At 44.9% G+C, this 15756-nt stretch overlaps 2 protein-coding genes across 2 annotated transcripts in view; one reads left to right on the top strand and one right to left on the bottom strand.

The window, feature by feature from the left end:
* Positions 1-13336, top strand: part of LOC134220083 (cell division cycle protein 16 homolog) — a 35817-nt gene extending 22481 nt beyond the window's left edge. The window contains exon 3 of the mRNA XM_062699047.1: positions 12171-13336. Within this exon, the coding sequence (XP_062555031.1) occupies positions 12171-13236 (1066 nt within the window). The 3' untranslated portion in view covers positions 13237-13336. The remainder of the gene's footprint in view (positions 1-12170) is intronic.
* Positions 13337-13372: 36 nt separating this feature from the next.
* Positions 13373-15201, bottom strand: LOC134220090 (glutamate dehydrogenase, mitochondrial). The gene has a single exon (XM_062699059.1). It carries the CDS (start codon positions 15107-15109, stop codon positions 13523-13525), a length of 1587 nt encoding a protein of 528 aa, XP_062555043.1. The 5' UTR covers positions 15110-15201; the 3' UTR covers positions 13373-13522.
* Positions 15202-15756: the final 555 nt, after the last annotated feature.

Consider the following 15756-nt stretch of genomic DNA (forward strand, 5'->3'; position numbering starts at 1 on the left):
TTGGAGATCATTATATTCTTCGGTGTAAAAATCCAATAGCAATCTGTGGATAATTTGTCAGAAAGAAATACTGGATGAATTAGCAGCTACAGTGGTTTTTCGGGTCGGGGAAGGTTCTTAAGATGGTTCAAGACCCAACCCACCTCTGGAAAGGGCGGGTTTCCATACAAATGAAACACAAATTTCCACATTACTCGAGAATAATCAAGCAAATGGATCCAAATTTGGCATGTGAAGGTTTTTGAAGGCAAGACATATTTCTGAGGTAATTCGAGACCCCTCGCTGCTCTGGAAGGGGCGGGGGAGCTAATATAGAAATTAAACACAGATTTCCGCAGAGCTCGAAAACTAATCAAGAATTTCGTACAATACAATGAAAGTAAATTGGATTGTATGATACTTATCTATTATGTAATATTTTTTTCTCACAGAATCCTCGAAACCAGCTTAGAAAAACTTTTAAAATACCAAATCCCGTGTAAGAAATGCGTGAAAAAACGCATCAACATCGAAAACTTTAAAACTACATAATAGCAATCCTTGATATTCCTAGTTATTGTTAATATTAGAAAATAAATTAGTTTCTTTTTAACCACTACCAAAGACAGACGTCTCTAGCTACTCTCTAAAGGTTATGGGCCTGTCACTTTTTGAAAAAGTAAAAAAAGGTCTAGTTCTGTTCCTCAAGATGGTAAATTCAGCGAAAAATCCCCAGCAGTGGCGGCGAAGGAGATGCTACACGAAATCAACTATCAAGTTCCGGCGGATCTTCCAGCCTTCCACCCATCGAACGACTGGCAGGACGTGAAAAATAGTCGTCGTGTAAATTTGCAACGAAAACTTACCTTCAGCTGAAAGGACTCTGGGATGCCGTGAAGCCTAAACTGAAATCAGACGGAAGCTAATCCTACTTCTGACCCGGCAATTGTCAAGAATGAGCTAACCAATCGTAGTAGCTTCAGTCAATATTTAGATCGTAGTAGCCATGAGCTTTGACTAGATAAATAAAATCAGTTTGAATTATACCGTCACCAGAAGCAGTCGTCTTTTCATTACTCTGCTATTCACAACAGGTTATTGACCCAGCATAGCTGTAACCTTGGAAACGGAGTTTGTTAGTTTAAAAAAAATTTCACACCGGAGAAAAATGCAAGCGGAGCTGAAGCCTTATCTTTTCGACGGCAAGAACTTCCCGCACTAGAGTATTCGGATGGAGACGTTGTTGGAGGAGCGGCAGCTGATCGATTGCATCCGAAAGGAAGTGGAAGAAATTCCGGAGTTCCAAGTGGCTGCTACGGATACGGTTGCAGAGAAGGCGCAGAAGGAGACGAAACTGGCGGAGCGGAAACTTCTGGAAGCACGTTACAAGTCGTTGCTGGTGCAGAAGATCGCTGATTCGCAGCTGGAGTACGTCAAGGGTAAGTCCACTCCGAAGGCGATCTGGGCAACGTTGCAGAATGTGTTCGCGTAGAAGCTAATTTCCGGTCAGTTTTACCTACTGAAGCAACTGGCCGTGATGAAGTGCAGCGAAGCGGAACCGATGGAAGAGCATCTGCTGCGGTTTGAGCGGATCATCCGCTTGCCTCAGCGGACATCGTGATGCACGAGCGGCTGGTGGTGTTCAATTTGCTGCAAACCATGCCGAAATCGTTTCAACAGCTGGTGACGGTTCTTGAAACCCTACCGGCAGAACAGTGCACACTCGACTTCGTGAAGGCCAGGCTGCTGAGCGAGAACGCGAAGCGGAGGAACAATTGCGACATGGAGAGCACGTTGGGCGTTCTTCGGCGAGCGGTCCAACATCAAGTGTTTTTCCTGCGGGAAAGTGGGCCACAAGAAGTCAAACTGCCCCATGAAGAAGGACACGGACCAACGAAAATAGTCCGGCAAGTTGTACGTGCTGAACGCAATCGTGGAGCGTGGACCGGTCGACGAAGCGCTGGTCACCCTTTCGGCAAACGAGTACGAGCTGTGGCATCGAAGATTCGGCCACATAGGTAAGAGTGGTCTGAAGACTTTGGTGCGCGACGAAATGGTCAACGGCATGGCACTGAAGAAGGAAGCGTTCCGGGAGAACGAAGTGTGTGAACCTTGCGTGCTCGAAAAGCATGCGAGACAGTGCTTTGGAGATGTTCCGGTTCCGAGATCCCACAAACCGTTGGAGCTGGTGCACAGCGACGTGTGCGGTTACCTAACACCGACAGCCTGGAATGGAAAAAGGTGTTTTGTTACATTCACGGACGACTTTACTCATTTTAGCGCCGTATACATCCTTGCGGCGAAAGATGAGGTCCTGGATGCTTTCAAGCAGTACGCGAACATGGCCGAGGGACATTTTGACCGAAAAATTAGTCGCCTCCGGTGCGACAACGGCGGAGAATATGTCAGCAAAGAGTTCCAGCAGCACTGCGGAGACCGTGGAATGCTGGTGGACTACACCGTTCCATACACGCCCCAGCAGAACAGCGTGAGCAAGCGCCTAAATAGGACAATCCTGGACAAAGCGAGAGTGATGGTGGAAGATTCCGGCCTGCCAAAGAAGCTTTGGTGCGAGGCGGTTCAAGCGGCGGTGTACATCGTCAATCGGAGTCCGACGGTGGCGTTGAACAAGAAGACGCCATACGAGATGTGGTACGGGCACAAGCCAGACGTGTCCAAACTCCTCAGCTGGGGAAGCAAGGCCTACAGTTTCGTTCCCAAGGAGAAGCGATCCAAGCTGGATGCTCGTAGCCAGGTATGTTACTTCGTGGGCTACGGGGTAAACGGATATCGGCTGTGGAATAGCCGGAAGCAGAAGGTGTACCTTGCACGTGACGTTGTGGTACATGAATCAAGATATGCATCGGCCCACGCTGAGCCAGTGAAGAACGATGATGTCGAAGCGCAACCGATTTGGATTTGACCGGAATCACGGGCGGTGGTCCCGGATGACCCAGTAGCTGAAATCGAACAGGACGATGATGAGGCGGTTGATCTACCGATCGACAACCAGGACGACGACGAAAATGATGGATTCGTATCGCTGGAAGATGAAGATGATGAAGAAGAAGAGGTTAGTACAAGAAGAAGCGCACGTGTACGGAGACCGCCGGCCAAATTGAGCGACTACTCTTGCGTGGCGTACGCGTTGAATGCCGAAAATTATGTGCAGAACCTACCGGATACCGTTGAAGAAATGAAGTCAAGAGAGGACTGGCCTCGGTGGCGTGAAGCCATCGAAGACGAGCTGACATCGCTAGCGGATAACAACACCTGGGAGCTAGTGGATCTACCGGAAGGACGAAAACCGGTGGACTGCAAATGGGTGTTCAAGCTCAAGATGAAGCCGGATGGCACGGTCGACAAGTACAAAGCGAGACTGGTAGCCAAAGGATTCACGCAGCGGTATGGATATGACTACACGGAAACCTACGCTCCGGTAGTGAAAATGTCGACGGTTCGCATGGTGCTGGGATTAGCAAACCAGGAGAATTTGCTGATTCGCCAGATGGACGTCAGGACGGCGTTCCTAAACGGAAATCTCTCGGAAGAAATCTTCATGCGCCAACCTCGAGGCCACAGTTAGTTGGAGCACTAGGAAGCAGAGCACCGTATCCTTGTCGTCGACCGAAGCGGAGTGCTTCGCTCTAGCAGATGCCAGTGTTGGTAAAATCACTAATAAATATCAATCAACGAGCGCTCCCGTGCGAACGAAATCGTCTGCGATTTTAAAGGAATGCATCACGCTTGAATTTTTCATGCCAAAACGCATCATTTCACTCATTTACCAAAAAAATCATTTTGGTTTAAAAACGCATTTGAAATCAATTTGGGGGCAATTTATTGCTTATACATAAAAAAGTGTCTAATATTTTATGCGACAAACGTCAATTCATTGTTTTTAACGAAGGAGAACAAAAGAAAACCTACGATGATTCAAATGGATGATTCAACTCATCCATGAGTTTTTAGGTGCTGAGTTGGGTGCGTTTCAACTCACGCTTGATTTGAATCATCCATGAGTTTTGAGATTTTGAGTTTTTACCAACACTGGCAGATGCAGCGTGTGAGGCCATTTGGATCCAAAAGGTCTTAGGTGAGTTAGGAGTGCAAGAAGGGCGATCGCCACTATTGTACGAGGACAACCAATCAACCATCGCGATTATGGAGTCGGCTGGACCTTCGAAGCGACTGAAGCACACCGACGTCAAGCTGCATTTTGTGCGTGAGTGTGTAGCCATGAAGAAGCTTGGAGTTCGCTACATTTCAACGAGTGAGCAGCAAGCAGATTTGTTGACGAAAGGATTGCCCGTGATGACGTTCCGGAATCACTGTTCGAGCATTGGAGTTTTCCCACGATCAGTTTGAGGAGGGGTGTCAAGAATGAGCAAACCAATCGTAGTAGCTTTAGTCAATATTTAGATCGTAGTAGCCATGAGCTTTGACTAGAATAAATAAAATCAGTTTGAATTATACCGTCACCAGAAGCAGTCGTCTTTTCATTACTCTGCTATTCACAACAGCAATCTACGTTCACATTGAAGATGCGGAATTTTTACCACGGGCCAATTAACAAACAAAAGAAAATTTCAAACCGAAAAACAAGCCTACCGCATCCAAGGGCCCGAAACTCCTAGAAAGGTGAGACCTTTTGCGGACGACTGGATTTTCGACTCGGCGTCGTATACGCACATGACCAGTAACAAGCAGCTTCTGAAAAACCTCGAAATCGCAAACGGAAAAGTTGTAGCGGCGAATGGTGTTATGATGGACATTGTTGCCTATTGTTCGGCATATCTCCAGCCGATGTGTAGAGGTGATCAAATCGGCGTTACGGTCAGTGAAGTGCAATTGATTCTCGGATTAACGGCAAATCTTCTTTTGGTAAGTAGAATCGTGCAGAAGGGTTGCTCCATCAAGTTTGACAACAATGGCTGCGAAGTCCACAATCCAAAGAGTGAGTTGGTGGCGACTGGTAACAACAAAACTCCAACAATCCAAAAGGCTTTGTCATGTAATGCTACAGGAAGTTTTGAGCTTTGGCACAAACGGATGGATCATCTCGGTGTTGAAAATCTCAAGAAACTTGCTGGTAGCTTGGCGATTGGCATCACAACTCAACAACAAAAAGGGTGCAGATTATCGGATCTGTCCAATGGGAAAACAGTTGAAGCTACCTTTTCCGACTCGTGCGGCGTGCATCAGCATGCTGATGGAGACGAACTCGATTGGGGGAGACCCAAATTTTATATCACGTTCATCGATGACATGACTAGTCGTAGATTCATGTACTTCCTAAAAACGAAATCATAAAATGAGGTGTTTGCAGTTTTCAAGAGATTCCACACGATGGCGGAGCGTCAAGGCGCAAGAAGCTCAAGGCGATTCGAACTGATAACGGTAAGGAATACCTTAACAAAAGTTTTCAAGGTTAGGAGGGCATCCAACACGAAACAACCACAGCAGAACGGGTTAGTGGAGCGCGTTAACTGGACCATCGTGGAATGTCTATTATTTGAAAGTAATCTTTTTTTTTGTCTTTATTAGCGTGACTTTCAGCCCTGGGCTGGCTCGTCTCGAACAAAGTAATCTTAAAAGGAAGCCATATACACCGTGGTTTATCTCATCAACCGATCTCCTACTCGTGGGTTTGAAATGACCCCTGAGGAAGTGTGGAGTGGGAGGAAACCCAACCTTTCACATCTGCGCGTGTTCGGAACAAAACTATGGTTCAAGTCCCAAAGCAGAAGCGGCGCAAGTGGGATCCTAAATTCCATGAAAGCGTATTGACGGGCTACGACGATGAAAAAACCAGAAGAAGAAAACTACAATCGTGAGTCGGGAAATCATTTTGCTGAATGAAAGTGTTTCGCATCTCGCGCCTTCTTTAGCAAAAAAAAAATCAAGCGACCAACTACGTTCGTCAAGTTAAGCATTGACGATCTGGTTGTATACCCCGAACCGGCAGTTTGTCAACCGGACGGTGCGTCAGTTGGCGATGATTGGATACCAACGACGACTTCAATCAAACTTCTTCAAGCTCAAATTCAAGCGATGAAGGTGATACCAGTACTTCAACTTTGACTGACTTTGTGCTCGTTTTCGCGACAAACTTCAGAACCACCTCGGTCAAGGGTGTTGAAGCGCAACGGACGGGAGCATGTTCTTCCCGGCAAGTATAAAGATTACCTTTAATTTTATTGGCATATCGGTCTTGATGCTGCTCGTATAGAGGAAGGGAGCAGCGTGTGTGAGAAAGCAGATGGGAAAGAAACGGAGTCTGAATGTTATCGCTAGGCAGCGACAAGTGTGAAAATGGTTTGAAAGGTGTTGAAGTATGCGAGGGCCATTTGAGAATAATTAAATTATCGAAGCGTCCGTCTTTGCCGTACATCCTTTCTGGGGATCTGCTTTCTCACACACGCTGCTCCCTTCCTCTATACGAGCAGCATCAAGACCGATATGCCAATAAAATTAAATTTAAACTGATCACGGTCGTACAGCTTCTGTCTAATAAGAAATGATTTGGCGCGTAAATAAGAATTGTGGTTCCAATAGCATCATATGGTGGCATCGGGAGAGACTCGGTGCAATGTGTACAAACCATACACGACCATCGATGATTCTCCAAATGATGAACATCGATCGCTAGAACTAATTAAGTATTAGCCGAATAAATAAATATGCGAATCGTTGCCTCCGTTTTTGCCAGTCTCGGTAACAGTGACTCCCAATCATTGCTCGAGCCATCCCAAACGGGATGTATGGACGCTTCGAAAGTTATTATTCTCAAATGGCCCTCGCATACTTCAGCACCTTTCAAAACATTTTCATACTTGTCGCCGCTGCCTAGCGATAACATTCAGACTCCGTTTCTTTCCCACCTGCTTTCTCACACACGCTGCTCCCTTCCTCTATACGAGCAGCATCAAGACCGATATGCCAATAAAATTAAATTTAAACTGATCACGGTCGTACAGCTTCTGTCTAATAAAGATTACCATGTAAATAGCACTGGACTACCCGGTTTACCACTTTCACAGCCAACCTCCAACGACAATTCAACGGACTTCCACGGATTTTCCGATGACGAATGCACTGGCAGACGCAACGATAACGACGGTTTTGTGGCAATAGTATCTGGAATAAAAGGCGGATCTGAAAACGACCCTGCTTCGCATCAAGAAGCGCTGACGAGGGACGATAGCGACGCATGGAAATGTGCCATGCAGGAGGAGTTTGATGCGCTGGTGGACAACAGCACCTGGACTCTGATCCCGCTCCCGAAGGGTCGATCAAGTGCAAATGGGTGTACAAAGCAAAGTGTGGTGCTGCAGGGAATCCACATCGTTACAAGGCACGGTTAGTCGTCAAAGGCTATTCCCAGCGAAAGGGGATAGACTACGACGAAACGAACGCTCCCGTTGTGCGATACAGTTTGCTGCGATACCTTTTCGCCCTAGCTGTCAAGCATGACCTCGCCATCGATCAAATGGATGCAGTAATGGCCTTTTTGCAGGGGAATCTCAACGAGATTTATATGGAGCAGCGACCATAAAGCGTTTTGTAGATAGTCAGTTTGGTACGGCGGCGAACTCTATTCGATCGAAGCGTTTAACGGAGTCCAAAGTTCCTATGATTTCCTGCCATGATGCGTCCCCGAATTTCTCTGCTGGTATCGTTATCGGAGGTCACCAGTTTAGCTTCGCTTTTCAGTCTGATGTAGGCTTCCTCCATCTTCTCAAAGATACGTGCCATAGCATGAATGTCGTCGGCGAAACAAAATAACAAAATAACGGTGTCAATCCCTGCCCTTCGTATTACTCCCTCCAAAGCAATGTTGAATAGCAGACCCGAGAGACCATCACCTTAGCGGGCGCGTTTCGAAGGGACTCGAGAATGCCCCTGAAACACGAACTACGCACACTACCCATCGTCGCCTTCTTCTTCTTCTTATTGGCATTACATCCCCACACTGGGACAGAGCCGCCTCGCAGCTTAGTGTTCATTCAGCACTTCCACAGTTATTAACTGCGAGGTTTCTAAGCCAAGTTACCATTTTGCATTCGTATATCATGAGGCTAACACGATGATACTTTTATGCCCAGGGAAGTCGAGACAATTTCCAATCCGAAAATTGCCTAGACCGGCACCGGGAATCGAACCCAGCCACCCTCAGCATGGTCTTGCTTTGTAGCCGCGCGTCTTACCGCACGGCTAAGGAGGGCCCCCATCGTCGCCTTGGTCAACCTTATCAGTTTATCCGGAAATCCGTTTTCGCGCATATAGCTGCCATAGCTGGTCCCGATCGATTGTATCATATGCGGCTTTGAAGTCGAAAAATAGATGATGTGTGGGCACGTTGTATTCGCGGCATTTCTGCAGTACCTGACGTACGGCGAACACCTTTGGTAGAGCGTTCACCCATAAATCCCGGTTGGTACTGCCCCACGAACTATCTTGCTATTGGTGTTAGTCATCGGCATAAAATTTGGGAGAATACCTTGTAGGCGGCGTTCAGCAATGTGATTGCGCGGTAGTTGCTATAATCCAGCTTATCGCCCTTTTTGTCGATAGAACACATGAAACCTTCCATCCACTCCTGCGGCAAAACCTCATCCTCCCATACGTTGGTAATTACCCTGTGTAGCGCTGTAGCCAGTGCCTCACCATCGTGTTTAAATAGCTCTCCAGGGACTTTGTTGTTTTTCAGCCAGCCGATCTTCTCCTGGATTTCCTGGAGATTCGGAGCCGGAAGTCGTATGTCCTGCGCGCGTGCCATACCGCCACCGTTGTCTGCCACATCACCTTTCAGGTGCTCTTCGGAATGCTGTCGGCACCTTAGGATCACCTCACGCTCGTCTGTAAGAAGGTTCCCGTTTAGGGGCCGTACACTAATCACGTAAGCATTTTTTCTGGGTTTTTAAACCCCCCCATCCCCATGTAAGATTTTTGCCATACAAATTATTTTTTATTTATATGGAACGTAAGAAAATTGCCATGTTCCAAGCTTCCAATCGTGCTCCTTTATTCGTCGCCTAGGTCGTTGCCGGTTGCAGGGTGGCCACTCACCCGGGAATCCGGGAAAACCGGGAAAAACACGGGAATTTTAAATCACCGGGAAAAAGCCGGAAAAACCAGGGAATATGATTAAGCTACCGGGAATTTCTCCAAATTTATATTTTTTCAAATTTATATTTATATTCAAATTTATATTAAATTTATTATTAATTTTTTTTTATTTCAAAAGTATATGTTATTCTTTAATCATTTATGTAAAAATAGCAGATTTGCTAATAACGTTAAAACACTTGAAATTGAGGCTGCATTTTGGAAGGTCGTAGGAACTTTGAATACTTTTTTCTTAAATTTTATCAGCAATCCTAATTGCTTTTATAATATTCTGACATAATTTCGAAAATTCCTACAAACTTAATTTTTTTACCGGGGTCTCAGAAAAATGTTAAACTATTCTGTCAAGATTGCTGAAAGTCAGCACATAATCGGCCGAAATCAGCGAACAAACGCCATTTTTGTTGGAATATCAATTATTTATTTTGCTGGCACACGACGGTGCGGATTTTTTTCCGAGATGCAGAAATTAAAACTAAGTGTGTACAGACTGCTTTCTGTATGTGTGTATGTATGTATGTTTTTGTGTGCACAAACATGTGAGACACACTTTTTGGAATTAAGCATTATCCGATTTGCTCTCAACAAGTTGCATTCTACGCGGAACACGGTTTAGCTTTTCGCTTCCGGAGATATTGAAAAATATTGTTTTTTTTTGCCAAGGGTTCCCCTCTAACAAATTTAGAAACGTCGAATTTTTTCTACATAAATTGCTGCAATGCATTCAAATGAACCCAAATAGATGTGAATTGATGGAAATAGTGAAATTGATCCTCCTAAATTGATATTTTTGCCTTTCTGATGCTTTTTTTTATTTTTTTTATGTGCTAGAAAGGCACCACCAATGCCCAGGTGGATTAATCTACCTGGGCTTAGAAGATAGGTTTTCTGAAAACAAAGTTTTGACTTGGTAGTCATATGGCTATAGCTTCTGCCTCATATGGGGGAGTGGGTTCAATCCCAGGCTCGTCTCATTCCTACTTTGTATTCCTTTTCCATAAATTTCTCATGTTCTAGCAATCGCTAAAACAGGACATGGACTTCCATACCGTTTCCACTTCTATCCTACATCTTCAAATTGACTATTCTAGCAGTAAGTGCTAGAATTGAAAATGAACGGAAAGCTAGTTTCCTATATCCGATAAGAATTCCATCAATTGCTTTCTCCTACCACACTGGTAACTCGTGAACCAAGACGAAACTCTGCCCGTCAACCTCGTCCAAAAAAAATCTATAAAATTCCGCATGAACTAGTGGCAAGTGCAGAGGTATATTCGGCTTGCAGTGGGCGAGTGAATGCATCATCAATTCCTACCCTTCCCTTCATTGACTTGCATTCTGACGTGGTAGGCGCCAGTGTGACCTAACAAATGAGATCACCAGTACTTCTACATTGAAGATGAGTGCTAGTTCCAACATCTGTTGATTTATGTGCAAGAACAGCTGATCTGGTCATAATGGAGTAGCAACTACGATCAGTTAATCAAGCTCAAGAAGCTCAAGCTCAAGGTTTACTTAAAATGAAGTCCTAGCTTGCAAAGGCAAAAGTGACAGCAAAAGACTGTTAGAGCGAACAGGCTGTTGGTACTGTTTGACTATCAATGCGAGAAGGTAGAGAAACCATTAGACATATAAATATTATTTACACGGTTAGAAAAAAGTACTTTATATTAGGTACTTTTCACTCAAATCGGGAGTTCAGTGTGGGAACCCAAAATTAAGTAATTTTTTCTTGAAATTAAATAAAATTCACTTAATATTAAGTAAAATATACTAAAATATAATAGAAACTAACCAAAAGTTAGGTAAATTTCACTCAACTTTTGTAAACATGAGATTACTCAACGTTGGGTTCCCACACTTTAATGCCCTTGTTGAGTGGTTTTGCTCTTCATTTTATGACAACAAAAGGAAGAGTGAGGGAGATGCAAGAGAAAAAAAGTACCTAAAATTAGGTACTTTTTTCTAACCGTGTAGATAAAAATAGTTAAATGACTCATCAATAGGGTGGCTCAAAAAACACTTTTTCAAATTTTTTGATGGGCCACCCTCTTATTCGGTTCCATTTGATGCCCTGATGCTCTGGACAAAATTTCAGCCAAATCGGTCAAGTCTTTTGCAGCAGTCTGTTAGAGTGTTAGAACGCAATTCTTATTATAAAATAACAATTGATACTTACAAATCTCGCTTAACTTTTCAAAAGGACTTAAGTAACATTTTTTCATGAATTAATTTAAATAGCGCAATAAACATGAAAACATGAAAGCAATTGATTGCAGTACTCAAATTGATTCATGAAAAATGTTATATCCTTTTGAAAAGTTAACGAGAAATGTTGAACATTGTATATACCAAGAAATTATTCTCTTTGTTCAAATAAAATACATTATTTCACATAATATGGACAAAAGTGCTCAAAACATTATCAGATACTTTTAAGTGTTTCCGGGAAAATACCGGGAAAACCGGGAAAAAACCCGGGAATTTATTTTGTCGACAAGAGTGGTCAGGGTCACCCTGCGATTGTATCGAGTCATATTATCTTCTATGTCGTTCGTAATGGTTATTTTAAATGCAAACCTCCTGTCTCGTCGGAGGGCCGTCGCGTCAGGTCTGTTTAGCGTTCCACCTAACACCAAGACATGGGCTTGTGCGATTTGAGCCGCACACGGTCGTTTTGGTGGAGCCTACCTGCGGATACATGCAGCTTTTTTATAGAGGTTTAACAGAGCCTACTGTCAAACCCCACCACATTCTAGGCAGACACCACAACTCGCAGATGACCTGGGGAGGGATCGTCAAGCCCTTGGACGTAGTCCCTGCTGCCCCCGAAATAAACCTTGATTCTTTGATATATTTTGGCGAAAATAAGTTTTATGAAACATTTGATATGGAAGTGTGCCATGTTTGGACCTGCGTCTAATATGGTGCTTCCACTTTACTAGGAGTTTAAATTTGCACCTCTTTTTCGTAAATGGGAGTGTTTCTAAAACTATCAATGAGTTTGAGTTTACATTAAGTTTGTTTATACTCATCTATTCTTTTATTGTCCTTTCCAGAATTCTCAAACGAGACCCTTACCACAAGCGCAGCCTGACCGTCCAGATCGGCTGTCTCATGGAGCTCAAGGACTTCAACAAGCTCTTCTACGTAGCCCATAAGCTGGTGGATTTCTATCCGGATGATGCGATATCATGGTACGCCGTCGGGTGCTATTACGACCTCATAGGGAAAAGCGATCCGGCCCGGAGGTATCTCTCCAAGGCTACGACGTTGGATCGTCTCTACGGACCGGCATGGTTGGCCTATGGGCACTCCTTCGCTAAAGAAAACGAACATGACCAAGCCATGGCTGCGTACTTCAAGGCGACCCAGCTGATGCGCGGATGTCACTTACCGTTGCTGTACATCGGCGTAGAATGTGGACTTACCAAGAATTTGGAGATGGCAGAGAAATTTTTCTATCAGGCTATGGCCATAGCTCCGTTGGATGTTTACGTACTGCATGAGCTGGGTGTGCTAAAGTTCGAGTACGAGCTGTACGAAAGTGCCGAAGAAGTGTTCCGAACCACGCTGGACATGGTGCAGAGTATGGCCAAGGCGAATCGGGAACCGATCTCCATTCGATGGGAGCCGTTGCTGAACAACTTGGGGCATTGTTGTAGGAAGAACAAAAAGTATGAGGAAGCGCTGGAGTTTCATAGGCGGGCTTTGTTTTTGAAGCCGTTGAGTGCGTCGACATACACGGCTATTGGATTTGTTCAATCGTTGATGGGCAATCTGGATGAGGCGGTCGAATCATTCCACAAAAGTTTATCGCTGCGAAGGGACGATGTTTTCACGACGACAATTCTGAAGTATGTGATAGAAGATCTCGCCGAAGAGGCACCATTGCCGTTCTACGGGGAAGGGGAGGAAGGCGAATTTGAGGATAAAGAAGATGGTGGCAATGATACGCGAGGAGATGATGATATGGATGAGGACGGAAAACCAGTGGTTCCTGGTGGAGACAGCAACGAGGCAGATGCAGTTCCTGTGCGGCTGAAGTTGAAGTTCGACGAATATGACTCGAACGCTTCGCCTGCTAGTGATACCAGCGTGGATGACATGAGTATGGATCTGTAAGGTGTTGTCTGGGGTACGAGCTTGGAAGGGTGAGTATAGTGAGATTCAATTGCCGCATATTTATTCTAGAAAAGTTCAATATAACTCATTAAAATACAAATTGTTCTATAATAAGTTTACTTATATTAAGAGAACGCCATATTTTTTATTCGAGACAATCCCATCTCATTACACTATGGAGCGGTGTTATTAAAAAATATTCTTTCAACAGAAATTTACTTACATTTTACAACAAAACAAATTCATCAATTTATTACGAAAATTATTCTAACTCGAATTGGAACATTCACATCGACAATCCCGCTCCCTCGTAAGCTTTGAAAATCTTCTCTACGGACCAAATATACGCCGCCGTTCGCACATCCAAACACAGCTGATATTGATTGGCAATGGTCATGATACCGTGGCCTGCCGTTTCCAGCACAAACTTCAGTCCGGAGGCCACCACATCCGCTTCACTTGCACTGTCCAGATAGTGCTTCAGTGTTTCAGTAGGTTTTAAGTTGATGCAGACTCCCGCTTCCTTAAGCGATTCCTCGACCGACCGTAGAACTTCTTTCAAATTCTGCGACTCTTGGCGGAACGAGAGTTTTCCGAACGAGATGTGATTTATGTTTTTGAGATATTCGAAATACGAAGCTGTGACACCACCGGCGTTGCAGTATAAATCCGGAATGACGAGAATTTTGCGACTTTGCAGAATCTTGTCCGCAGCCGGCGTTGTTGGTCCGTTGGCTCCTTCAGCAATAATTTTAGCTTGAATTTTGGAAGCATTGTCTGAATTGATAGATTTTTCAACCGCTGCTGGAATAAGAATATCACAGGGATGCAGCAGAAGATCATCTTTGGTTTCAGTAGCTCCCTTGAATCCCTTGATCGTGTTATTTAGTCTCTTGTGAATTGCCAGCTCACCCACGTCGATTCCCTCCTCATTCAGTAGAGAAACTTCCGACTCCAAAATGCCAATAATTTTACAACCGGCCTTCTTAAAAAAGTGTCCTGCATACATTCCAACATTACCATAGCCTTGGATGATGACCGTTTTTCCCTCCATGCCCGGTTCCAAACCAACCGCTTTCATCCATTCCTTTTCTCTGACAAAGCAATTCGTTGCGATGAAAACTCCACGTCCGGTCGCCTCCGTCCTTCCACGAATCCCGCCTTGATGCAACGGTTTTCCGGTCACCGTAGCCAGTGCATTGATGTCCTTATGCCCAAAAGTTTTACTGTACTGATCGGCCATCCATGACATCTCTCGGTCACTCGTGCCCATATCCGGTGCCGGAACGTCAATTCCTGGCCCGATGAAATTCTTCTTGGCCAATTCCGCCGTGTACCTTCGCGTGATGCTTTGCAATTCCTTATCGCTGTAGCTTTTCGGGTTCAGCTTGATTCCACCTTTGGCTCCACCGAAAGGCACATGCACGCACGAGCACTTGAAGGTCATCAGCGACGACAGTGCTTTCACCTCGTCCCGGCTCACATCCATCGAGTATCGGATGCCACCCTTCACAGGCAACCGGTGGACGCAGTGGTGGGATCGGTATCCGGTCAGAATTTCGTACTGTCCGTTGTCCCGCATAACCGGAAAGCGGACTTCGATGGTGTTGGCTGCTCCCTCGACAAGGTGAATGATCGTAGAGATGCGTTTCTTCCGGTTCTCTTCGCTTAGATTTGGATACTTTTTCAGATATTCAAGCAGCCGGGGTTCCAGCTTGACACACGCCTTGTGGAAGAAGTACTGCACCATTTTTGAAAACTTGGGATCCTTCTCACTTGCAACTTTTTCCAGTTCCTTGGGGATAGTGTGTTGATATCGGCTCATCGGATAAGGAAAAGCTTTCGGGAACCGATTTCGGACGAGGGGCAACATTTTTACAGTTTTCGTGCTTTTTCGTGTGGCGTGAAATTCCTTTATGTCAAACGCAGTTGGTAGACGACGATTACTTGGATCCGTTTTGCGATACTTCTTAAGGTTCCCCCAAAAACACGCGACGCGACAGTCGCGACGCGATTCTATCGCTTGGCGACAGCGATTCTATCGTCATTGGTATGGAAGCGTAAATAGAACATTGCCTGCAGCGACCCAACGATAGAATCGCGGCGACTAGTTGTCGCCGTCGCGACGATCAAATCGCTTAGGTCTGGGGGAGCCTTTACACGGCGTGTGATTCTCATTACTCGACCGGTGGGCGGATCAGAACTAAACGGCCTCTCTATTTTCTCTTTACTGAAGGAAGCTTTTAATACTAACCATAGCTATTTTAATCTCATAACTACTTCCCAGTTCTATTTGTAGGTACCTACTGATAAATTTAGTAAGATCCCGTTACGATCTTTGCTTGGACTCGTGCCTTCGTTTTACGTTGGACTCGTTTGCGGAAGTCAAATTCCGACAAGCGGTGGTAATCCTGCAAGGACACCATTCTGAAAAAAAATACTTAGAAGGTTACGTTCAGCAACGTACGCTCAGCAATGAGCATTAACAAAAACTTCTTCTAAGAAACAGGGTTTCAAGAC

The sequence above is a fragment of the Armigeres subalbatus genome, chromosome 1 (genome assembly GCF_024139115.2).
Source record: "Armigeres subalbatus isolate Guangzhou_Male chromosome 1, GZ_Asu_2, whole genome shotgun sequence".
NCBI lineage: Eukaryota > Metazoa > Arthropoda > Insecta > Diptera > Culicidae > Armigeres > Armigeres subalbatus.